Source organism: Andrographis paniculata, unplaced genomic scaffold (assembly GCF_009805555.1).
Source record: "Andrographis paniculata isolate CXL003 unplaced genomic scaffold, ASM980555v1 Contig87END, whole genome shotgun sequence".
Classification (NCBI taxonomy): domain Eukaryota; kingdom Viridiplantae; phylum Streptophyta; class Magnoliopsida; order Lamiales; family Acanthaceae; genus Andrographis; species Andrographis paniculata.
This window is the reverse complement of record NW_026137625.1, coordinates 2,192,028-2,219,973: the sequence shown is the minus strand read 5'-3', so window position 1 is coordinate 2,219,973 and position 27,946 is coordinate 2,192,028. Positions and strand designations below refer to the sequence as shown.

The 27,946-nt window shown below is 25.9% G+C and overlaps 1 protein-coding gene across 3 annotated transcripts; it reads right to left on the bottom strand.

Annotated features, from left to right (window-relative positions):
* Positions 1–4: 4 nt before the first annotated feature.
* LOC127242770 (prefoldin subunit 3) lies at positions 5–6,484 on the bottom strand. Of its 3 annotated transcripts, none has more exons than XM_051262460.1 (7): positions 6,251–6,484; positions 5,820–5,877; positions 3,942–4,013; positions 3,199–3,318; positions 2,144–2,245; positions 1,883–1,962; positions 5–299 (listed from the first exon to the last, which is right to left on the bottom strand). In XM_051262460.1, exons 1-7 carry the CDS (start codon positions 6,376–6,378, stop codon positions 296–298), a joined length of 564 nt encoding a protein of 187 aa, XP_051118417.1. In that variant the 5' UTR covers positions 6,379–6,484; the 3' UTR covers positions 5–295. The 3 variants fall into 3 exon arrangements, 2 of the variants coding, with proteins under 2 accessions (XP_051118417.1, XP_051118416.1); XR_007836878.1 differs by lacking the exon at positions 5–299 and adding an exon at positions 1,577–1,789 and having other exon boundaries at positions 1,823–1,962; XM_051262459.1 differs by lacking the exon at positions 5–299 and having other exon boundaries at positions 1,577–1,962.
* Positions 6,485–27,946: the final 21,462 nt, after the last annotated feature.

The following is a 27,946-nucleotide window of genomic DNA, read 5'->3' as shown; positions in this document are numbered from 1 at the left end:
ATGTCCGGGGACATATTTTGAAAGAAATTCGATTATCAGTGGGATTCCCTATTCCGAAGCACGTAGTGAAAAGTGATTCGTCTACGGTTGCTTGGTTATGATCCGGTTTCGTATTACCGTCCTTAATATAGTGCAAATGGAATTTTTCCCAAGAAAATTTATAAATAGTCTTAACAATATCTTCAAAGACCAAGTAAGAAGAGAAATGGTCCCGTTGGGCCTGATTTGCAGGGTATTAGGTTCGGCCGAGGGTTTACCCAGTGCGCACTTTCGAGTAGCGATTGTAGTTCCCACGTCATCTAAAAAAAAAAAGTAAAAAGAGAACCGGTGAATGAGTGATGAACCTTGATTAGATATAGACATAGATATAGAATATTTGTATTTAGATTACGTATTTAAAGGTGAGAATGTAGGATATGGTATAGGTATATGGCAATTCGAGAAGCATTGGCATGACATTTTAGTTTGGAGTAGAGTATATTGGAAGTGAAAAATAGACTCATTATGTTGATTTGGAGGTCTAAAATTAATAAAAGATTGATATTTTGCTTTCAAAAGAAAAAATCAAATCAATTACCCTTCAAAAATAACTTTTAAATTATTCTATTATTTATTTATTTAAAATGTTGCATTAAAATTTTATTTTTGTACATAAGTTGCAATTTTAGCGTTGAACCAACACTTTTAATCACTTTAAATATATATATATATATAAGTAATACATAAAATGCTAATTCACATCATTTATATTTGTAATTGTAATTTAAATAAAAATTAAAAATTATTTTGATATCAGCGATAATATTTCATAATATTATTAAAAAAACTCATAGATTAGCCTGTTTTAAATCACCACCTACTGGAGGGTTAGATCTAATTGACTAAATTTCACCTGCAGCAAATTAGCCCGCAAATAACCTTAAGTTATTTGCAAATTATAGTGAGTTTTAGGCAAATCATAGTAACACCTACTTTTTACATGAATTTTTCTATTATTTGCAAAACTTCTGTGACTCAAAATTTGTTTGCTCTAATTATGTAAATTTTCATTGAAATAGTATTTTAATATTTGAAAAAAATTAAAAAAAATTAAAAAAAAATCATATAGTTTCACCACAAACAGTAGTGATTGAATAGTAATTACTTCAAAACTTTTAAAAATTTCTATCCACAAGTAGCCCTAATTTTTCCAAAGAGAGGGCAATAGGATCTAATATGGAAGTATGTTTTCTTTTTTTATACTAAAAAACCGTGTAATAAAATAAAAATTAAATTACACAAAATCCACCGCGCAGTTGCACCAAATCCCTATATCTGTCTCTAGCCCCTCAGCAGCTCAAAATGCAAATAAATTTTATAATCTCAATTTCTAAACCTCTAAAATTACAAATATATTTATTTATTTTATTTATTTAGCCTAAAAAAACAATAAAAATAAACTCTTAAAACTTAAGAAAAATAACTATTTTTTTAGTATATAAGCTAAATATAAAAAAAATGAATATATTTGTAATATCATAGGTTGAAAAATTAAGATTCTAAAATTTATTCCCAATTTGGGTGCATTTATGTCAAATACCGTAAAATAAATAAATATATAAAGATCTGATAGGTAGTTCATACATTAGATGCATAAATATCGACTAAAAATGCACTTTCTAATGTTACAACACAGAAGGGCCATAAATATTTGGGAAAAATTAGGTGCCAAACAAAATAAATATATATTATAGATGTTTCTTTCACAACCAAATTTCGACCTAAATACTGAATAATAATAATAATAATAATAATAATAATAATAATAATAATAATAATAATAGTGCCAACTAAACATGCAAATGAAGAAAACAAAAAAACACACACAAAAAAAAACACTCACGATTCTGAGGAGGTAGCAGCAGGAGTTTTCTTGTGTCTACGTTGATGTACATCCCAGTTATACACTCGAGCGATCGTGACCTGATCAATAAAAGTAACGCGAAAAGAAAAATAAAAATAAAAAATAAAAATTACAGTATGCCAAATATGGATGGAGTAAAACAAGTGTTTTCATTAGTTAGATTTACGGCGCAGAATGATGAGCGCATCCGACTCAATAATACTTTAAGTAGCGCTAAACGATAATGTTTACAGATTTTACCTGAGTAATTGTAACTTGATCCCTTAAGAACTGTAGATCAGCAACAAGAACTTCTAAGCTTGCTTTAGCATTCTCCAAGTTCTTTTTAAGAAGCGTAGTTGCCTGCACGCACAATGAAGATCTTGTGGGCTCGTGCATTCAAGGAGAACTATAAAGGAGCGTTTGGTACGAAAAATATAATTGCAGAGAAATGAGAGTAGATAATGAAATTACAGAGAAAATGAATTCATCAGAAAATAAAAATCGATTCATTTGTTTGATAAAAATAGAGAATTCAAATGTAAAAAAAATACAGATAATTGAATTAATCGAACATGAACAAATGATTAGAGAGTTTTAACGAGTGAGAATTATAAAGAAATATTTTTTGGTGATTTTTTAAAAAAATTTATAAACTATATACAATGTTTTGTAAGATTATATTTTAGTACAATTTTTTCAGAAACCTTAAAAATTTAAATACTTGAATAATAGATGTAATGCAATTTTTGTAAAATTGAAATAATATTAATTTTTTTAAAATTACAAAAATTAAATAGTACAAAAAAAAATTAAAAATTTTTAAAAGATAATATTGAAATTCATTTCTCTCCATTTCTCTGGATATTTGAGAAAAATGAAATACAAAAAATGAAAATAATTTATTTCTCAACTTCCATTTATCTGGTTCAATCAAACAAGATAAATAAAAACATAGTCAATTATCTGTACCAAACACACCCTAAGGTCCCGTTCAATTGGATGGATTTGGATTTGAAAGAGGATTTTAAATGAATGCTTTTGAATTATTTCGAATTTAAAATACTTTAAAATTTAAATCCATCATTTAGCTACAAAAAGTATTTGATATTATAAAGTATAAGAAAGAGTATTTGAAATATTAAAGATGATGGATTTGAAATCAACAACCAACTACGGAGATTTGAAATTCAATAGCATTGTCATAAGAAACTAATCAATTTTATAGTAATTTGAAATACCAATAACCCAACTCCTTCCAACCAAACAGAGCCTAAATAAATTTGAATCCAATACGTCGTCAACTAAAATGATACCTCTTCACATGAATACTCAAGCATGACATTTGCTCCAAGCCATAAACACACTGAATCTGCCTCCTCAACCCTAGCCCTCGAATAAATGCCCTCTGACAGTTCAAAGTCCGCGATAATGGCCTACAACAAGCACAGAATCAACAAAGACTATAACATAACACAACCACAATCACACAAGAGAACTACAGTACATGGACTTCTGCTGAATATGTCGTAATATGTGATACCGCACTCTTGATATGAATTCGGAGAATATTAAAAATTCACCATTGCTAAAACTAAGTGCTTATGGCCAAAAAAAAGCAGAACAAAGATTAATACTAGCATAAGAAAAAATAAATAAATAAATAAGTAACCCTGTTCTAAGCAATTTTCCTTTTAGTCCTCAAAGAGCAATGAACACCGAGCATGGATATAAATTAAGGACTTCTTGTAACTTTGTTCATTGAGTCCCATGAATAAAAGTTCTAGGCGGCGTAATATTCCACAGTAAGTCTTAATAAGAGAAATTTGCTTCAAAGTAATTAAGTAAATGCTTAGCAGTTTATTAGTCCCTCAAAGAATAATGAATTAATGAAATTCCAATAAAATACATATGTTTAGGTTTCCTTTCATAACTAAATTAACAATAGTGATATAAAGAATAAAAGAATCTTTCCAAAACATGACAAAAAAAAAAAAAAGAAAAAGCCTCAAAGTAGTAACATAATCCAAGAAACAGTTTACAAGTTTTAAGAACAAACCTCACCAGTGCCCTTCTTTGCTTGCAGGGTTGCAACAACATCTAAGCATTTCTCTATGTCAGGAATTTTCGCCTATTGTTGTGTCATCAAGAAAGTAATAAGTTAGAACCCAAGGAGCAAAAGAGGAGCTGACAATACCATTTAATGAAATAAAAGATGTAGCAACAAATTATATTTATAAATACTTCAGTTCAAAGCAGGCACATGAAATGGCGTTCGAGAGTATGTGGTATGACTATTGTCGAGATGGGCTCAAATTCACTAGGTGTGCTCTGGACAGTCAATTGAGGAGGGTTTTGATTCGTTCTTTTTTTTTTTTTTTTTTTTGTTTCCTCAATTCTTGTTGGCAAGCAACAGAAAGAGTAGGAAGTTCAAAGTGTTACAAACAATGATAGTCAAATATTTTCTGATATCACAAATTACAAAAATGTGTTCTGTCAGTTGTTCAATGGCTTTAGAGGATCTACACACACATCTGTAGATATTTGTTATGTCTTTTATGCAACAGAACTAGTTAGAACATAATACTGATATATCTAGTGAGGTCCAGTGGATAGAGTGGTTTATACTGTGTTTTGGGGTCCAAGTTAGATAGAGAGAGACCACAAAGGTTGTTGTTTAGTGTTGCATAGAGCATTAAAGGTTTCTCCGGTTTAAGGCTTCCACATAAATCACTATGTTCATCTTTCATTTATTGCTTTTCAATTTCACCCCCTCCTTTAATTGCATCTATGGTTCTTTTTATGGTCTGTAGGCATCAAGTTTAAGCTCAGCTAGCATTTTTGTCTGAGAACCATTACTAGAGCTTTATTCGTTGATTGTTACCAGCAACAGAATAAGGGGAAACACGAGGCAGAAAGAAAGAAAGTAAAAGAGGAGAGTTCCCAAATCGGTGTATCATGGAGTTGGGATGTTTATTCGACATCTATCCGAATTGTGAATGGTTCATTACTCTTGATGTGAGGTAAAGGCAGACCCAACTAAGTTGCAAGTTGAGCAATATGGCATCACTCTTAACTTTCCAACTTGCTAGAAGTCACAAGCCATAACCAATTTCTATTGAAGGTTCCAATTACACAGATAACAATTTTCTGTAGCTTCTCTCCACTTAAGACTTTCTATTCTGCTCAAATCCTATTTTCCACAGATTGGAACCACTTGAAGTCATTCTAGCTTAACTACCGTGTATACAACAGCCCGTACTTTCTTAGTACTGTGAAAACCCCTCAAACCATCACATCAATCATTTGTGCACGCCTCATAGCATGCACCCAACAAAGAAGATTTTTTATCTTCCATATCAGAAGTCAGAATTAGTTTTAGAATGTGATTCAGATATGTCACATTGTTAAGGGATCAAAATCAGAAAGAGAGCCAAGATCATCTTGTACTTTGTAATCATCAACCATGTTGTAGTGCGTGCTTGTATCCTCCATCGTTTTCTCCCATTTTGGATTTCAACAAACATCACAATTTTTATCTTTCATTTATTGTTTTGCTCAGATTCTTCAAACTCTGGTTTAGCTACCCATCTATGCCTAACAGCTTGTTATGAGGTAAAGTAAATCTACAATTCTAAAGACTAACACTGAAATCTTCAAGTCAAATAAGGTCACTGATCTTTAGAAATTCAGGACAGATAATTAATTGGATTGAAAGATGCTGTGCTCGTGTAAAACTCATGAGTAGAACATGAACTCATCCCTCTTTCTCCCACTACATCATAACAGGCACTAAGAATGAAGCAAATACTACCTAGCAACTATACCAGCAAAATATGGTAAAGATATAACTATCAGGCCATAAAACTACACATTATTCTCATTTCCTCGGCAACTTTAGAAAAATGAATAACATTCCGTAACCAGAAGCTCATACCTGAAGATCCCTTTGTTGTGCAAGAAGCTTCATCTCCACCACCCTGTATTGCTGAAGCCTGCCATAGATTCACAGTTGAAATAAAATTGACAACAAATACATTAAATTAAATGACCAAAAACATCTCATTGCCGATAGCCTTTTCACCCTCTTCAAATTTGGAATTATAAACCATTGCAAAACAGATCATGTCCAGTTTACTATAAAGTTCAATATCCATTAAAGTAGCATCTTTCACACCATTCAACAGAGAATAGTAAAAATTTAAACAATTTCATTTACAGATTCTTCAAATGTGTAACAATAGTAGAAGTCTCAACTCTCAATACTTAACCCTCTGCATAACACGACTTCCATTGAGTTCCAGTAGTTAATTAGAAACATTCACTACAACAATAGATGCAAATATACAGCAAAAAAAAAACAAAAACCTCTCTTGCAAAAAAGCGAGCGCGGAGTTGACATCGAGATTTAGTTGCGAGAGATATGTCTGCACGTCTTCGACAAACACAGCCGCCGGAATCCCTCTCCTCTCCGTCGCGCTAGCTGACGCCGACATTTCCTCCGCCTACAACAGGTACAATTGGACACAACAAAGCGGCCTCCCGAGCCCTCAACGGTGTGAGTCTTCCTCGATTTCCGATGATGGAAAGGGCTTCGATCGAGGTCAGGTCAACTACATCTATGGAGTTCGGCTCATCGTTCTAATGGGCCTACTGTATTTGCTTTATTTAAATGGGCCAGCCACATTAGTGAGCCCATTTTGTATATGCATGGTTTATCTTTTTCCAATTTCTTATCCCATAATTCACGAAATTTATGGATTTATTTTGTGAAATTATTGAAAAAAAAAATTATTTTACGTGAAATATAAAGAATTGTGTAGGAAATATAAAAATAATGAATATGTGTATAGCTGTTAAACAAACCGAGCCATTCGTGAACTCGGCTCGATGCTCGTTCGCGAACGTTAACGAGCCGAACCGAACAATATAAACAGACTCGTTTAGTTAACGAACGAGCCCGAGCTTTCTTCGCGAACATTCGCGAACGATTCGTTTAAATAATATATTTATTATAAATATATGTATGCATATAAAATTATAATTTATAATTAAATAAAATATTAATTTAAAATATATAAATAAAATAATTTCAAATTTTCTTTATAATTTATATATAAATTTTAAAAAATAAGACTAACGAACTCGAACTAACTCCAACGAGCTTAATCGAACCTAAACGAGCCGAACACGAACACGAGCTCAAACAACAAAAATTCTTAACGAGCCGAACTCGAACACTACGAATGAGCTCGAAAGCTAAACGAACGAACATTTAAAATTTGACTCGACTCGACTCGTCTCGTCTCGAATCGTTAACAACTCTAAATATGTATAATATATTTTTTTTATGAAAAAATGTGCGAGAAAAAATAGTAAAGTACAAAAGCCAACTAAGGCTGCGTTTGTTTAAAGGATTTTGACAATTACTATTTATACAAAAAAAAAAAAAAATCCCCAAAAATATCAAATAAAATATTATTTTTTTATTTTTTATATTATTCTAAAAATCAAATTTACATTCAAAACATTACATTAATACTTATTTATATCGCATTATACCGCTATTTCAATTCAAATTTTTTACTATTCAAATTTCAACTCAAAATTTATACCCCAAACAAACACATCCTAAATGTAAGTTTATTAAAGTATAAATTGAATATATAAATAAATGTATTAAGATGTCACTTAGGTTATATTTTCTTGTGGAGGGGGTGACCATTCGATCCAACCAAATCGAATTAAATTTTAATTTTGATCGATTTTTAGTTTGTAAAAATGAAAATCTTAATCAAACTAAAGTTTTTCAAAACCGACCAAATCAAATTTTTATTTATTAATATATAACTTACAAATACAATCAAATACAAATACTCAAAATTATAGTATAATTATTTATTAATATATAATTTTCTTTAAGTTCAGTTTTTCATTTAACCGAAAATAAAAATTAAAAATCATTACCGAATTGAAACCAAAATGTACAAATTCAATTTTGAATCGAACCGAACCAATGAATCGAACAATCCAAAAAGAAATAATATGGTCTTTTCGATTTGGACCGACCAATGCTTACTCCAATTTTGTTGGATTTATTTAATATTTTTTACTATTCAAATAATTTTTTCCTTCAAAAATCTTAAATCGAACATATTTTTATTTTTTATATTGTATTAAAAAATAATTTTACATTAAAAATAGTGTATCGATAAATAGTTATGATTGCAGATCACATGTTGATTCGGTCAAGTCGATTTAACCTGATCAGCATATGCTATAGATGAGGTGACCAACATATTGTTAAATATATTAAACATATGTTGAGTTTTAATATAATATATATTATGTTATAAATATGTTGTGATATATAGAAATATATGTTAATCACTCCTATAATATATATTGATCCAATCAAATTAGCATTTGACCGGATCAACAACTTATCTATTGTAACTATATCACAACAAACGATTTTTTAAATTCAGATTTTTATTATTTAAAATCTAAATTCTAAAAAAAAAAGATTAAAACAATAAAAAAAATATGCAATATATTTGCATAATTTATGTATAATCTATTTATAATAAAAAAATTTATTTTTATAATTTTATTACTTTATTTTAACAAATAATAATTAATTTATTATTATATTTTTATTTATCACATTACTTTATTTATAATATTTTTACTTTAATTTTGGCATACCCTATATCTATATTAAAACACTAGGATTATTTATTAATTTTCTAATAGTCATTGTCAAATAATTAGCCGAACAAAGGGAGAAATGTATAGTAAAATAAATTGGGAAGACTATAAAAAAACAAATAGAAAAAAGAAAATAAAATCCTTTGAGTGTTTATTTTGTGATATTTTTTATATTCCATATTTGTATTTTTACTTAAATAGTGATTTTATATTGTTTTATGGGATAAAGTAATATGTTTTTACTATAAATATATTTATATAAAAAAAATAGTAATAAGAAACAAACATGTTGTAAGAAAAAATATATATATATTCGATTTTTGTTGTGTGTATTTATTATGTATTTTTAATATTAAGTGTTTTTATATTAAGTATACAGAAGCATTTCGGTCTATTTAAAACTCAAAAGAAGAATTCAATATGTTTGAATTGCTTGTTTGGGAATCAGTAAAGTATTTGCATCGAAAAATTAAACCTCAAATAGTTCTACATAAGTTTAAACTTCGATCGAAGATTTACTCATAGCTCACTCGTCGAGTAGCAACGGTAGATTCAGACGTTATCAAATAAAAAAACCTTGTATAATAATCCAACAAATATCTATCATCTCTTTTTTTTTCACTTAGGACTCGAAAAAAATATTCGATCATCAATTTATAATATTATTGTTATTCAATTGGTAATTGGTTATAAGCATTATATATGATCATAGTGTTCAATTTTTTCTTACAACGTTGAATGTATCGAAAAACTTGTAGGAAGAAGCAGTCCATTATGCAAAGTATATTTTAAATCGAGTGCCAACAAAAAGATTGAAATGCGTAACTCACATATTCCAATCAAGAAGCAAAAATAGCAAAAGATGAATGTATCTTGAGAAAAAAACATAAGAAGAAATATTGCATCAAGCTGTAGGAAAAAGAGTTAAAGTTTGAAGTAAGTGGTGGATAATGATAAGGAGAAAATCTGTATTTGTAAATTTGTCAGACCTCTGTGCAAAATAATACAATGAATTGAAAATAATTGTTTATTGGATTGCTAAGATGCACTTTTCAATAAAAAAAAAATTATTTTTCTTTTAAATTTTTCTTCAACGATGCATTTGGCAATTAGCTGTTTTTAGCTGTTAGGTGATTCAATTAGCTGGTTTAACTAGCTGATTCAATTAACGGTTTGTATTAAAGTTTTAGGTAAAATAATTGTTTGACATTAGTTGTTTATACATAAAATGACTATTAATGACATTGATATGTTATTTTTTAAAATATTTAATTTTGTTCATTTTGGTTTGAAATTTATGAGAATTTTTGTTATTAATTATTGAAATTATAAAAATATGGAAAAATAGCATGAAATCCCCCTTGTGGTTTCACAAAGTTGCTGAAAACCCCCCGATTTTAAAACTCCAAAAAACATACTTGTGGTTTGTAAAATGTTGGACACTCGCCCCTCCTCTTTAAATTCTACCAATAGACGTTAAATTCTATTATAGTAGACCGTTATACCATTTTCTCTCTCCTACTTTTTTTCTTCCATTTTCTCCCACACGCGGACTCCCATCTTTTTCTTCTTCCTTTCTTTCTTATTTTTCTGTAATTTTCTTTCAGAAGATCTGTGAAAAAATCGTCGGCGGAAGTATTAACCTGTTGTTGTTCGCCAAGGAAGGAAGTTGCTGAGAACCGCCGCCGCCGCCGGTCGCCGGAATGGGCTAGAGTTGTTCGTCAGTCAGTCAATTTGTAGAAAATATTTTTCTTTCTTCTGGGTCTTAATTGTTTGAGTTCCTTCTTCTTCTTCCCCAATTTTTGTTCACACCGCATAGCCACACCATATTCTTTCTCTTATTTCTTTTCCCCAATTTTTTTCTCAATTCTTCTTCACTCGCCACAGCCGCAGCCGCACGCACCAGGTATCTTTTCCCCAATTTTTTATTGTCTTCTTCTTCCTCCCAATATTTTTTTTTCCTTCTTCTACTTTTTCTTCCCTAATTCTTCTTCAGACAGCCGCACCAAGTTCTTCTCCAATTATGAATTATTTGCTCCTAAAATTTAACCTAAAAAGTATTTGTAAAAATGGAGAAAGAAACATAAATTAACACTGTTTCTCTGCACATTAGATAAATATGGAAAAAGATGAAAAATCACAATTCTCTATTGATTTTACTAAGTTCGATGTGCCTTCATTTTTTATGAATATAGATTGAGAACGTGATCTATCCGCTTCGAATTTTTTTATTCTTTGAATTGAATATATTCTGAATTTTTAACCTGCACAATCAGGTGAAAAGAAGACATTTGGGGAAGAACTAAGTTGTATTGAATTTTAGGGGAGAGAAAAATGCATATAATAAAGTCATAGGGTCATTTTAGTAACTTCACATACAAATTTATCATCTTCTGGACCAAAATTCGCATTTAAGGCGCGTAACATATACTCTCCGTTGAGTTCTAACGGATGAGGGTTTTTCTGCAACGTTTTACAAACTACAAGTAGGTTTTTTTGAGTTTTAAAACCAGGGGTTTTCAGCAACTTTGTGAAACCACTTAGGGATTTTATGCTATTTTGCCTAAAAATATTATAAAATATTTATTTTTATTTTTATTATTTAGATTTGAGAAAAATATTTTTACTAAAAAATAATAATTTTTTATTGAAATTATGTAAAATATATAATATAATAAATCTTCCGTATATATATATTTTTATTATGTTAATTATTATTATATATATAAATAAATTAATAACTTTTATTTTTTCTATTAGATTTAGTTTTAAAAATTTATATATTTTACAAATAAAATAATTTATATGTAATAATTAATAATAGTAATTATTTTAAATTAAAAAAAATAAAAATATAATTTAATAAATTAAATATATTAAAAATAATTAATAAATACTGCTATAAAAATATATTTATATATATAAAATAAATAATTAAGTTTTAAGGGTAAATAAGGAATATCCAAAATTAAAATGAAAAAATTGTTTTAAAACGTTGGGTAGATGAGCTTTTCAAAAATTAGTTTTAGGTCCAAAAAACTCTTTCAAAAAGCTAATTTACCAAACACCTAAATTAGTTTTTTTGACTGATGCTCAAAGTTAATCAATAAAATAAAAGTTCTTCAAAAAGTTATTTGTCAAATATCCTCCAAATATTATTCATATTTAGTATTGATTTTAGTGGAATTTTGAGTTATTCTTTATTTTAAAAAATATATATATTTATATGTCTTTGCATTTCATTGAAAAAAAAAATGATTACATCATTAGTCTGCCAATGACTTATTTTCACACTTCTCTATAATAACTAAAATTTTCTTAATAAAAAAAAAATATATATATTAGCGTTAGGTTTTGGATTTTGTATTTGAGTTTTAAATAGTGAAAATTTTCAATTGAAATAGTTATATAAATAAGTGTTAATACTATTTTAAAAAAAAACATATATTTTGTGTTGAATATTACAAATTGTTTTTTATGACCAATTTGTATTAACATTTATTGTGCTAATTATCCAAATGAAATCATTGTATTAATTATATAAGCTACATAATAGCTATAATAATGTTATGTTAATAATGTTTCAATTTTATGTAGTGTGATGACATGTTTATTATAATTATAATAAACATGTATAATATAATTATCAATTATATTGTAATTGTTTGAATTAATATTTAAATAAGCAGATCTTAGATCGTAAGTATATTTACTATATGAAATTATATTTTAATTTAACAAATCTAAAACATAGAAATATATCTGATCAGAAGTCTCAATATTCTCTTAATAGTTGTAATATTTTTATTTTATTTTATTTTTAAAATTTGTAATAATCATCTTTTAAATGTTTAAATTTCATATAATAGTTTCAAAATATATTTTGTCTTCCATTTAATTTTGATTAAAACTTTCTTTGTTTCACTCTTTATTCCACCTAAAAAATTATTAAAAAGAATTATATAAATTTGTTAAATTAAAAGAAATAAATGTAAATATAATATACTAGAGATCAAATAATTTTATAATTTTCATCAAAATAATGATTAACGAAAGTTTTCACTATTTTTTAATATGTAACCATTTTTTTTCTTTTAATTTTTAACAATCTCTTTCAAATATTCAAACTTCATACAGTAGCTGCAAAATACATTTTTATTTTCTATTCAATTTTAACATTATTACTTTTTCTTTTGAAGTTTAGTTTTAAATCTTTTATTATGCAATTATTGTGATTTTTTGTAATATATATTTTATAAATATTGTGTCAAAATTACTATTTAAACAAAATACAATTTGTAATATTCAACACAATCAATGTCAAACTCCATCAAATCAGTGCCAGTTTATAGCAGGGGCAGGGTGAGCAACTGCTCAGACCCTTAATTAATAGAGACCTATATTTTAAATATTTATTATTATTATTAAATTTTAAAATTAAATTTTAACTTTTAATTTATATTTTTTTCTTCATAATTATCATATTTAATTTTAAAATTAAATTTTAATTTCTAATTATATATATTTTTTAATTTCTTCTAATCGTCTACGCTTCTTTACTTTACACCTTATCGTATTGCCCCCAACAACTCGACCAAACCTGCCTCACCTTTTCTCTTATATTTTTCACTATCTTTCAGTCCTTGTTGCTTTTCGAACTTTCAGACAGACCGTCTTTCATCTTCTTTTTTCAAATTGACATTATCCAGACGGTCACGTTCAACCTTTTGTCCAATCAACTTCAATCAGTAATATTACTAAAAATACATTTTAATCATGTATTTGTAGAATCTATAATTTATTTTTACTCAGGGCTTAAAAAAAGTCCGAGACAACCCTGCATAAAATACACAACATTTGTATACTGTACAATTTACGACTACTCCTTTAGTATACACATGGAATGAAAGTGTAGTTCATTGCATAAGTTTTTCTAAATTTTATTCAACTGTTAATTATATTTTTCATATTTTACAAATAATAATAATTGTGATATCAAATTAATTATCCAAGAAATTTATTACAATCCAAATACATTCTTCTTAAATTGAATTATTATGCATAATCAATTTATAGTATACAATTATTTCCATAATTCCATTGTATCCATTTTAACAAATAATAATCTATTTGTCATTATTTATTTTATTTATCATACTATTTTATTATTAACCATTAAATAAAAATTTTATAATACTCTTGTACTTTTGAAATACCCTACTTTTATATTAATATATAATTATTTTTTCTTTATTTATTTTATTTATCATACTATTTTATTATTAACCATTAAATAAAAATTATATAATACTCTTATTATACTTTTGAAATACCCTACTTTTATATTAATATATAATTATTTTTCTTTCATATCGAATCATTGTGACATAATTAGCCAGACAGATTGAGTATATTTGGATTTCATATTTATCGATCATATTTTTATTATTTAAAATTTTCTAATAAAGTATTTAAAGTTTACCTTAATATATTTTTATTGTGATAATTCTCCAAATAAAATTCTTGTATTAAATATATAAGCTACATACTACAAGAAAATATCACTTTTATAACGAAGTTTTTTTGTCCTTAAATTCACGTTTTTCGTTACTAATGACATTAGAGACGGAATTAAGGATGAAATTACGTTAGCTACGTGAATTTTAGGACAAAATTCCGTTACAAATTTAATATTTTTTTGTAGTATAGCTATAACAATGTTATGTTAATAATGCTTCAATTTTATGTAGTGTCATGGCATGTTTATTATAATTATAGTAAATATGTCTAATATAATTATCAATTATATTGTAGTTGTTTGAATTAATATTTAAACAAACATGCCTTAGATCATATTTACTATATGAAATTTATTTTTTATATTCTAATTTAACTGAATGGAGTTATCTAAAAAACTCTAATACATAGACATACTACTATAAACATAAAATATTAAAAATTAGATAACTCTGACATTTTCAGTAAAATTATATCTGACAGAAGTTTCAATCTTCTTTTAATAATTGTAATATTTTTATTTTATTTTTATTTTAAAATTTGTGATTATCATCTTTTAAATGTTTAAATTTCATATAATAGTTGCAAAACATATTTTGACTTCCATATAATTTGATTAAAACCTTGTTTTGTTGCACTCTTTATTCCACCTAAAAAATAATTAAAAAGAATTATCTAAATTTGTTAGATTAAAAGAAATAAATGCAAATATAAATCATTGGAGGTTAGATAATCATAAAATCTTCATTAAAATAATGATTGACAAAAGTTTTCAATATATTTTTTAATCATAATTGTATTTTTTAAATGTGTAACAATTTCTTTCTTTTAATTTGTAACAATCTCTTTCAATCACTCAAACTTCATGTAGTTGCTGCAAAATACATTTTTTATTTTCTATTCAGTTTTAACATTATTGCTCTTTCTTTTGAAATTTAGTTTTAAATCCTTTATTATGCAATTATTGTTATTTTTTTAAATATAGATATTTGATAAAGATTGTGTCAAAATTATTACTTAAACAAAATACAATAAAAAACAAACTTCATAAATAAATAAAACATTTGTATACTGTACAATTTAAGAGTACTTGTGTGTTTGTTTCGGGATTCTTCCCAAAATTTATTATTCATAAAAAAAAAATTTCCAAAAAAATATCAAATCAAACATTTTTTTTATTTTTAATGTTATATTAAAAAATCAATTTTACATTTAAATATCACATCAACACTTATTTATATTACATCATACAACTATTTAAGTTCAAAATTTTTAATATTCAAATTCGAATTCAAAATCCAAACCCCCAAACAAACACACATGGAATGAAAGTATACTTCATTGCATAACTTCATATAAATTTTATACAAATATTAATTATATTTTCCATATTTTACAAATAATGATAATAATTGTGATATCAAAGTAATTAATTATATAAGAAATTTATCACAATCCAATTACATTCTTCCTAGATTGAGTTATTATTATATTGATTTGTTTCTTTAAATACATTTATTTTTTTTTCTAATGTAAAAATTCGCAGGTGCTACTCATAGAGTGTGCTTTTAGTAAACCCCGACTAAATCTAATACCTTGCAAAATGAACTTAGGGGCATCGGAAGTTTAAACTCATGATTTCACGGTCACTAGTTCAGTCCCACGCCCCATTCATCTTTGTTGATAAAATTTTGGTCCATGTACACGGAATAACAAAATAATTAAATAAACCCAAACTCATGTTGGTGTTGTATTTTTTACGGTATTTATTTATTTTTTAAGTCGGTGTATTTGGTCGTGATTTAAGTTTTGAGCTTGAGTTTTGAATAGAAAATTTTTAAATTAAAATAATTATTTGATATGATATAAATATATATTGATGTGATATTTTAAATATAAAATTAAATTTTAACATAATATAATAAATATAAAATAAGTGATTGATTTTTTAAAGAATAGAATTTTTTAGGAATAGTAAAAAAAAAACAAAACAAAAAACCTACAACCAAACACATTTAATTTAAATAATAATTTGTGATATTATATTGTGAAAGAATTTTATTTCTTTTTTATTGAAAATTGCATATTAAAAAAAAAAAAAAAGACACACCGACGGTACAATATTTTCTATATAAAGTATAAATAAATACTATTTTGAGTTGAATACAAGTTACAATAAATATAATACTATTATATTAGTTGATTATATAAAATAAGAGTATTTTAAAAAAAGGTAAACTGTTTTTTTAGTTTTATAACTGGAGCCCTTTATTATTTTAATCTCGTAAGTGGAGCCTGTTGCAAACTAGTTCTATAAGTGAAAAATTTTCGTTGTTTTAGTCCTCCGGTGCCGGAGACGCCCGCGTGGCTCGCCGGAGGTGACGTGTCCGCCAGGTGTCCCGCCAGGTCAACGACACCTGGCGGACACCTGGATTTATTTATTTATTTATTTTTAATTGGACCAAATAAAAAAAATAAAAAATACAAATAAAATTAAAAATAAATTAAAAATAAGTTTTAATTTTTTTAAAAAAAAAAATTAAAAAAAAAATCCATGTGTCCGCCAGGTCAGCGACACCTGACGGACACGTCACCTCCGGCGAGCCACACGGGCGTCTCCGGCGCCGGATGACTAAAACAGCGAAAATTTTTCACTTATGAAACTAGTTTGCGACAGACTCCACTTACGGGACTAAAATAATAAAGGGGTCCAATTACGGGACTAAAAAACAGTTTACCCTTTAAAAAAATATACATGTGAGTTAATAAAGTGAAAAAAAAATTAAATCAATTATGATATATTTTATAAGTTAATTTAATATTAAATAATATATATTAGAAAATATGTAATAAGAGTTTTTTCTCATTTATAAATAAAATTTACATATGGTTTTACGAACAATAAAAAAATAATATATTTAATGGATGTGGAAAATAATATTGATTTGGCCAATAGAAATAGCAATCCTCATTGATTTTGTATTTTTCAATAATTTAAAAGTTTGCTGCTACATAGGAATTTGGACAATCAAAGATAAGAGTAGAGGTAGTGAATTTTGATTTGAAGTGCCAAATTCAATACACATCCTTATCAATGATCTATTCTAAAAGTGACAAAAAAAATAAGGCTGCTTGGGCCATAATTTAAACATAAATTATAATTACTATAACTTTATTTTTTTATCATTTTAAATTTAAATCAAATACTATTTATCCGATACAATTCTAATAAAACATAATTTTCTTTCAAATTAATATTTCATTTTAAATTAATTTTAAATTGCAACTAAACAAACCCTATGTAATTTGTACTTATTTTAATAAAAATATATTAGTCAGTATCTTTTTGCTTTTGTTTTTTAATGGATTAACGAACAATATTTTATCAATTAGTGAAAGTTATATTTTGCTCTTACAAGTATAAATACTTTCGATTATGATGAACGAAAATGATAAAAATGATATATTTTGGATCTAGTAGAAATAAAGTAAAAATGACTAAAATAACCTTATTAGTATGGTGTGATATAAAAGTAATGATATTTGTGTAATATATTGTAAATGGTAAGGGTATTTGTAATATTAAGTAGATTGTATAGTTACTAAAAAAAAAGAAATGGATACTTTGTAATGAGACGGACTAAAATAGAAAAATGGATACTTTGTTATAGGACATATGAAGTATTAAAATAAATTCAAAACGTAAAGATATTTGTTTGAAATGTATATTTTCCTCATATGAAACATACAAACGACAATATAACTCATTTGGGCTTTAGCTTACTTGGGCTTGGACTTATTTAAGCTCGGACTTTGGCTAATTTAATGATAAAATATATGGGCCGTGGGGGCTCGTGGGCCACACGGGTTAAGCCAATAACAACAAAATCAATTTTGTATTCTATTATTTTATGACGTATTCCTCTTCACGTGATTAAAACAAAATAATCTAAAAATATGATTTTAATTATTTTTTTCTCATTTTTAAAAACCCACGATTAAAACGTTCGAATAGATTACTCTCTTCTTCTCCTTGAAATCTCTACAAGTTTTTTCTCCAAAAAGCTTTCTACTTCAGTCCGCGAAATCTGTTATTCCGTAAGGAATTCGTTCTATCTTGGGGAGGCGATCGGTGAAGAGACCGAATTCGCTTGAAGGTAATCGTGTGCTACGCGAGGTTCAAATTTATTTAAATCTGATATTTGATTCTATTGCCAAATTTGGTGATTTGATGGTATGATTTTTCAATACAATTATTATTATTATTATTTTATTTACATTCATCACTTGGGATTTAGAGCACAATAGTAAAATATAGGAATAAATTGTACACTAATATATTTGAAGTGGAAAATTAGTAGTACTCAATCATGAAAGCCTCACTCAGACAATAAATTGTTTGATTCGATAAACAAAAGTTCATAAATAATGACAAGTAAATAATAATAAAAAAAATTAAAAATTTACTATAAACTATAAAATAGTACTCCCTCCGTTCCGATACAATAGTTTTATTTATCATTTTTGTACGTTCAAAACAATAGTCTCATTTCCATAAATAACCATATCACTATAAAACTAGTTTTACCTTTTCATTATTATTACACAATTGCTACTACTTTTTACACTAATATACTCACAAGGACAAAAAAGTCTTTTACCCGTACCTTTTACCCATTACCAATATAATATCAATATTTCTTAAATCTCGTGTCAAACCCAACCCATATTATAGTTCTGCGACGGAGAAGGAATAATAATAATAATAATAGTAAGTATTTTAAACACGATGTTGGAGTATATGGTCTTGTAAAGAAGTATGTAAAATAAAATTGAAAAGTAGAAAGCCATTTAAAGTAATGGTGTAGAAATAAGGTGAACCAGTGATTAGAATTATTTGCACGAATGAATTGGATTTGCATTTTTTTATTTATTTGGGTGGGGTAACAAGCTATATAAAATAATGATAATAAAAAAATTATATAAAAGATATGATAGAAAAATTTACAAATTAAATTTATAAAGTAAGAAGTAATAAAGAATAAGTAGTGAGCTCTGACTAAAAAAATTATACTATTTCCGTCACATAACAAAGTATTCATTTTTTCATTTTAGTATGTCCCATAACAAAGTATCAATTTTATTTTTTTAGTAACTGTACTACCTACCTAATATTACAAATACCCTTATAACTTACAATATATTACACAAATGTCATTACCTTTATATCACGTATACTAACAAGGTTATTTTAGTTATTTCTACTTTATTCCTACTATATCTCAATATAATACTAATATTTTTAAAACTACGTGAGCAAAAAATAAATTGATATTTCATTTTGGGACGGAGGAAGTATATGAAAATTGAACACTTTTATGATTATCAATGTATAATTTTTTACATTTATTTTTGTTTGAGCTATGTACAAAAAACCTTACCAAACAAAATAGAAGATAAATTATAAATATATTATAACATATAAATGGAAATTTTGTATCTTTGCCACTTGAATTGACAATGTTATCCTTCAACCTATAAAAAAATAACATATAAATGGAAGTTTTGCCGTGATCGCCCCGTCGTCGTTCATCCATCCTTTAACTCTTCACTTTATATAAAAATTTTTGTTTTATAATTTAATTACGTTATAAAATTTAAAAATATTATAACTAATTATTAATTATAAAATACGTCCCACCATAATTGACACTATTTTCATTTTTGTCTGTCCCGTAATAATTGACACATTTCTATTTTTGGTAAAAATTATTAAATAAAAAACATATTTAACAAATATAAATCAACTTAATTAACTACATAACATATAACATCATAAATGACGTATGACCTACTCAAAACCCCTTTATTTCTATTTTTCTTTAAAAAAATAAATATTTTTATCAATATTTCATTTTTGTCTGTCCCGTAATAATTGACACATTTCTATTTTTGGTAAAAATTATTAAATAAAAAACATATTTAACAAATATAAATCAACTTAATTAATTACATAACATATAATATCATAAATGACGTATGACCCACTCAAAACCCCTTTATTTCTATTTTTCTTTAAAAAATAAATATTTTTTTATCTATATTTAAAACTACACATCTTTTATAAAATTGATTTATGTTAATTATAAATAGAAAAATATTTTTGTATTTACTTATATTATAGAAAATTTTATTCTCTACAAAATGATATTTATATTACATATATTTTTTAATTGCTATATAATTTTTAAATATTTAAACATATATTTTGATTTTTTTAATCATATATATTAAATTTACTTTAAAACTATAAATATTATTAATTATATAAAAAATAATATCATAACTAATTATTGTTAACTAATTAAACATCCTTATCTTAAATAACATGTCCATAATCAAAGGATTCAATTTCCGTGGGACGGACGGAGTATAATTTTTGTATAATTAAATATAGATAAAGTAATACTCTCGCCGTCCAGCTAGAAAATATACATATTTCTATTTTTGGACGTCCAATTACAAAATAAATATTTTATTAAATACTTCACTTTTTTCCACAAATATCCTTACTATACATCACATCATTACTTTTACACCAAAAAATAAGGGCAAAAATGTCATTTTACTACTTTTAACTACCCACTATAATTAAAATACTATTATTATTTCTTAAACACAACGCCAAAAGTAAATGTTTACTTTGCGTGTGGACGGAGGAAGTATATAATATTAGAAATATAATAGTAATTTTATAAATTAAAAACATAAACATATTTCATTTCCTTCAAAATTCCCCCAATTTTGACAGAAACAAGATAAAGTTCATTTTAATGAGCTTTGGTTGCGGATATGGATTCGTCGGCATCTACTTTACTTGAACCTTTGTCGAAGTTCTGGCTTTTGGTTCACGCTCACAATCTGTTCGACAAAATGACTCTTCATCTAAGTTTTTCCTTTCAACCCCATTTTCACCCCACTGTCCACTTGTAACGGGGGGGATGGTTCCTCCTCGATCACCTTCCCGTCGGTCTAGCAATTCTTAGACTCCCTCGAGAACTCGCTAGTGCAGCCTCGTACACATCTCTAATGTACACTAAAGTAAGAACACTATAAATGCATCCGGCAAAATAGAATGTTTTATTAACTCTCAAAACTGAAATGAAGTACTATTTCTTATTTATAGCCTGGCGTAGCCTTCACAATATATAAGACAGTAGTCGCCAAGAATCAGCTATTGCTTTCAGATCATTGGCGAAATTTCTCACCGCCAAGATTGGCCCACCATCGCCTTCTCCCCCAAAGGAAACTTCAAGCCTTTATGCAGATTTTCGTTTCAATATTTTTTGTAGAATTTACTTACGGTTATTGCTTTTGGGAATGAATGATCAATCAGGCAGATGTGAGAAATAAGATAATCTAGAAGTGCAATGGATTGGCGATAGCTCAAATTTGGAATAATGGTTTTACTTTATTCTCAAATTTGATTACGCTAGCACTGGAGTGTGTTGTTGCTATTTTATTTTTAAATTCGATTACATTCAGGCCGGAGTTCAGAGGGTATGCTTGCGATTTTAAAACATTTTTCAGATTTTGAAGCATTTCGTTTTGCATTTTCATTGAACGTGTAATTTTGCACTTCATAACCTCACTAAGTACTTACATTAAAGCACACCATGTAATACTTACAAAATATATATATATATATTCCTATGCAGATTTTCTTTAGAACTATGTTTACATGTTAGTCAAAATTGATTTTTAAAGTATATTTTTATAAATAGTAATTTGCACTATGAAGGTGAACCATAGAAGGATGCGAGAAGATGAAGCGGGAGTATTTTCAGCAGCTTATTAATGTTGTTTCTATTGCCATAGCAGTCAACATGGGAGTCTTCTATAGATATATAAAGATAGTTCATGCGGCTGCTAACTTATTTCAGTAATACTTAAATTCATATGCTGAATCTTTCTAACGATTACCTTTGACGGTGCAGCTAGAAAACTTTTCTTTTGGATGCTGTTGGAAACTTCAAAGTTTTCGATTTCTGATTAAACGCTTTGTCCAAACAAGTCAGGTTATATATATATATATATTTATATATCCAAATCTAAAAATTTGTTGAGTTTTGTTTCTCACATATATTATGTCCCAAAAAGTTTCTTGGGTTGAATTTTATATTTTTGCCTAAGCAAACACACATATTTGTTATCGAACATTTACAATTTGTTTCATTTTTTCCTATGTATACACACATTTAGGGGAAATGACTTTTTTACCCTCAATACAATATCACACATCATAATGCAATAATATGCGAGTAATGGTGATTTTTCATCCATTGCATATATTGGTTATATTGCTTAATATTGAGAACAATACTAATTGCTAACATTGTTCTAAAGCTAAGTTTTTCAATATTTGAATTCACTTCCTAATGTTTCTCATATTGGTTACACCTCTTAAAATCTCAAGTTAAGGTTCTAGCTTTTCAAGTTCCAATCAAAGCGTATAGATCCCTATAGGAACAAGGCTATCTACCGCTTTTAACTTTGAAAGAGACACTAATCATTTACGAGTGAGGATGACACCAATAGAAAAAGGCGATTCAAGAAAGAACTGATACCTTGACTTTATGAATAATACTTCTTTTAAGGTTGTATGTGTTTGTTAGTAATTTAGATTTACTATGGTATTTTAACTGGGAAATGGTTTAAGTGGTTAGATAAAATTGGTCTTATACATTTTTTGCCTTTTTTTTACTTACATGGTCAGTAACTAATTAATTTAAACCATAATATTTTTTTATTACATGTAGTTGGTTTACATGGAATATATTATGACTTTACTGATGCTTGTAGATGTTTCATTACTTACATTTGTATTTGTTTGGGAGTTTGAATTTCGAGTTGGAATTTGAATAGTAAAAATTTTGAATTTTAATAGTTGTATAACGTGATATAAATAGGTGTAGATTTGATGTTTTAAATGTAAAATTGATTTTTAGTATACTATAAAAAAAATAAAAAATATGTGTTTAATTTGATATTTTTTTTGGGAAATGGGATGAACAGTGAATTTAAAATCCAATCCCCCGAACAAACGCACCTTAAAGAAGATTGGTAATAATCATATAACATATCTTCTTTTTGTGGAATTTACTAAAAGATCATTTCGTTGTCATCCGCATATTTTAAATTTTTTGGAATAGAAGATGTCTGTCTTCCTATTTTACTTAGGGTGCGTTTGGCAATTAGCAGATAGTTTTTAGCTGCTTATTCAATTAGCTGTTACCAGTTAGTTGATTCAATTAGCTGGTTTGACTAGCTGATTCAATTAGCGGTTTGTATTAAAGTGTTTGATAAAATAACTGTTTGACATTAGCTGTTTATATATAAAATGACTATTAAGGACATTGATATGTTATTTTTTAAAATATTTAATTTTGTTCATTTTGGTTTGAAATTTATGAGATTTTTGTTATTAATTATTGAAAATTATAAAAATATTATAAAATATTTATTTTTATTTTTATTATTTAGATTTGAGAAAATTATTTTTACTAAAAAATAATAATTTTTTATTAAAATTATGTAAAATATAAAACAATAAATCTTTCATATATATATTTTTATTATGTTAAATTATTATTTTAATATATATAAATAAATTAATAACCTTTATTTTTTTAATTTAATTTAATTTTAAAAATTTATATATTTTACAAATAAAATAATTTATGTGTAATAATTAATAATAGTAATTATTTTAAATTTACAAAAATAAAAATATAATTTAATATTAAATATATTAAAAATAATTAATAAATACAACTATAAAAATATATTTATATGTATAAAAAAAATAATTAAGTTTTAAAGGTAAATAAGGAATAACCAAAATTAAAGTGAAAAATTCTTTCAAAAAGCTGGGTGAATGAGTTTTTCAGAAATGAGCTTTTTGGCTCTTTAAAAAAACTAAATTACCAAACACCTAAATTAACTTTTTAACTGATCAAACAGCTAAAAGCTGTTAATAAGCTAAAAGCTATTAATAAGCTAAAAGCTCTATTTCCCATACACCATCTTAAGCTAAAATCATTTTAAAATGGGCGTGTATGGTTTAGGCTTGGTTTTCTTTACTTTCAATCTCACTTCCAGCCACTAGCATTCCTGATCTCTCCAAGTATAGTAAGTGACCTAAAATTTGCATCACGTTTTAAGTTAAATGCTGAGGTTGTTTTACTTTGATTTTGTTGCAATCATATCGAACTTGTTTACTTGTTTTACATGTGTATGTATATATTTTATACGAAATTATTTATTGTACACACCGGCGCGGCATCGCGCGCTGGGTTCTAAAGAAAATACATCTATTTTACCGGTGTGTCATTATTTTTATACCATAGAGTAAAGAAAAAATTGTCATAACTACTTTTAACTACTCGTTATAATTAAAATAATATTATTTTTTAAACTCTGCGCTAAAAGTAAATATATACTTTCAAAATATACGAATGAAGTATATATTAAACTATTTTAAAAACTATATGATGTATTTCGTGTAGATTTCAAATTCAATTTTTTATTATTCAGCTTGTGTAGTTTCAATAACAAAATTTTAATTTTAATATTTAAAAAATATTATATCAAAATATTATTTAAATTATAATTCAAATAAAAAACTCAAGGTTTGCTTGTCCAATTAAATTTTGTTGATACATTTTCCATTATATTTAATATGTAGTATATTAGTTTACAAAAATCAATATTTAACATAAAATATTATTTTTATATTATCGAAACGATTATATTAGTTTACAAAAATCAATATTTAACATAAAATATTATTTTTATATTATCGAAACGATTAATCATACCTCACATCAATACAATAAAAAAAAAAAAAAAAAAACCTACAAACTAAAACATTAAACAAACATACCCTCACAGTCAAATCTAAATAAAACAAATAATATTGCTAAATATTATTTTATAAAATAAATATAAATATATATTACATACATATGATTAACAAAAACACAAACAAACAAAAAAAAAACAAATAATATCCAACTATTTGATTGAAAAAGAATATAAATTGTAGTAATATTTATATAATAGAAATTATATTCTATAAAAATAATTTTACATATTTATCTATAATTTTTTTTTTTTACACATTTATCTATATATATATATATAAATTACTAGCAATATAAATTATATACTCCCCGTCATTCAAATCTATACTTACTTTATTTTTAGGGTTGTCATCAAAAAATATTTTCGTTTCTTTTTTAAGTAAAAAATGATTACACTTTTGTACTTTTTTTTACTATGAAATGATAAAGTAACAATTATTACTCACTTTTATTAAAATTCGTGTCCGGTCAAATGAACACACATTTGCATGACGGAGGGAGTAATAAATTTTATACTCTCTCTATCCCTTAACAATCTATCAATTTTTCCATTTTGGTCCGTCTCATAACAAAATATTCATTTCATTTTTTTTTAGTAATTGTACTATCTACCTAACATTACAAATATCATTTCAATTTACAATATATTACACAAATGTCGTTACATTTATATCATACAATACTAATAGGGGTAATTTAATCTTTTTTATTTTTATTTCTATTTTATCTCAATATAATACTAATATTTCTAAAATTCTGTACAAAACGCAAATAAATATATAAATATTATTTTTTCCCACCATTTATTTTAAAGCACCATTATCATAAATGAGTCATATACAAGTAATAATCGGGTGGCAGTTAAAATAAAAATGCATTACTAAAATAATTAATTATATTTCTCATTTATATATATATATTGAACTAGATATAAGGGTGTGTTTGTTTGGGGAGTATTCATCCAAAAAAAATTTCCTAAAAAATATCAAATCAAACACCTATTTTTTATTTTTTATATTATACTAAAAATCAATTTTACATTTAAAACATCACATCAACACCTATTTATATCACATCATACAACTATTCAAATTCAAAATTTTTACTATTCAAATCTCAACTCAAAATCCAAAACCCCAAACAAACGCACCTATACAAATTGAAGTTGCTTTCAACACACGAATAAAAATATTTCTAAATTTAAAGTCAAATGCATTTATGTATATAGTTCAACAACTAAGCCAAAAAAATTTTAAAATAAAATAAAATTGAAAAAACAATTAAAAATCAAGATGTGATCACGATGTGCAAAAGTAACGTAACTTTAAAAATAGTGTATTATGACACTATAATGTAGAGAAAATGTATATGTTGAATAAATTACATAAAAAAAAAAAAAAATCTTTTTAAATTATAATAAGTTAAGATTGAAACTTGCATAATTCAATGTAAAAAAAAAATAAATAAATAAGAACATTTTACTTTTTAGGGTGTGTTTGTTTTGGGGTTTAGATTTTGGATTGAGATTTGAATAGTAAAAATCTTGAATTTGAATAGTTGTATGATGTGATGTTTTGAATGTAAAATTGATTTTTAATATAATATAAAAAATGAAAAATAAGTGTTTGATTTGCTATTTTTGAGGAAAAAATTTTGAATAAATAGTAGAATTTTGACAAAATTCTACAAACGAACATATTCAATTTTGGACAGATCATCACAATACATCAATATTAAAGTATAATCAGCTAAATTATATTATATATATATATTTAAATAGATATATGTGTGATATTTAATTAGGCAAATATCGGTCACCATATATTTTTAAAATAAATAATACTTCCTCCGTCCCAATATAATAATCTTGTTTATCATTTTTGTCCGTCTCAAAACAATGGTCTCGTTTTTATAAATAATCATATCACCATAAAATAATCTCTATTTTTTCATTATTATTACACAATTGTCACTATTTTTTTACATTAATATACTCACAATGACAAAAAAAGTCATTTATCTTTATTTTTTACCAACTACTAATATAATATAAATATTCTTTAAATTCAGTGTCCAACACAATAAGACTATAGTTTTGAGACGGAGGGAGTACATATTTGATAGTACATGATATAACGTCATGTAGCACATATCCAAAAAACACAATTGGCTCTATTTACTTGTGAGATTTTACCGATGATTTTACTATTTCAATTTTATTTTTATTTCAAAAATATCAAATTAAATACTTAATTTTTATTTATTTTATTATATTAAAATCTAGTTTTATATTCAAAATATTATATCAATACATATTTATATCAAATCAAACAACTATTTCAATTTAAAATTTTACTATTCAAAATCCAAATCAAAACTTCACAAGTAAACACAATATTTTTACTAATTTCAGCAATATATATATATATATACAATACAAATACATGTTTTTATATAATACTCCCTCCGTCCACTTACAATGTTTACATATTTCTATTTTGGAACGTCCAATTACAAAGTTAACATTTCATTAAATACCTTACTTTTTTTCCACAAATACTCTTAGGGTGTGTTTGTTTGAGGGATTGGATTTTTTTTTTTCTACTATTCATCCAATTTTTTCTCTAAAAAAATATCAAATCAAACACCTAATTTTCATTTTTATATTATACTAAAAATCAATTTTACATTCAAAACATCACATCAACACCTATTTATATCACATCATACAACTATTCAAATTCAAAATTTTTACTATTCAAATCCCAACTCAAAATCCAAACCTCCAAACAAACACACCCTTAGTTTACATCACATCGTTACTTTTAGACAAAAAAAAAATAAGGGCAAAAATGTGATTACACTACTTTTAACTACTCACTATAATTAAAATACTATTATTTTTTAAATA

What these genes read in the sequence shown, in the direction of transcription:
- LOC127242770 (XM_051262460.1), bottom strand. Translation starts at nt 6,378, where the DNA reads ATGTCGGCGTCAGCTAGCGCGACGGAGAGGAGAGGGATTCCGGCGGCT. An exon ending in CTCGCTTTTTTGCAAGAGAG is followed by an intron (nt 5,878 to 6,250) that starts GTTTTTGTTTTT and finishes AATCTATGGCAG; the next exon opens with GCTTCAGCAATACAGGGTGG. An exon ending in CACAACAAAGGGATCTTCAG is followed by an intron (nt 4,014 to 5,819) that starts GTATGAGCTTCT and finishes ACACAACAATAG; the next exon opens with GCGAAAATTCCTGACATAGA.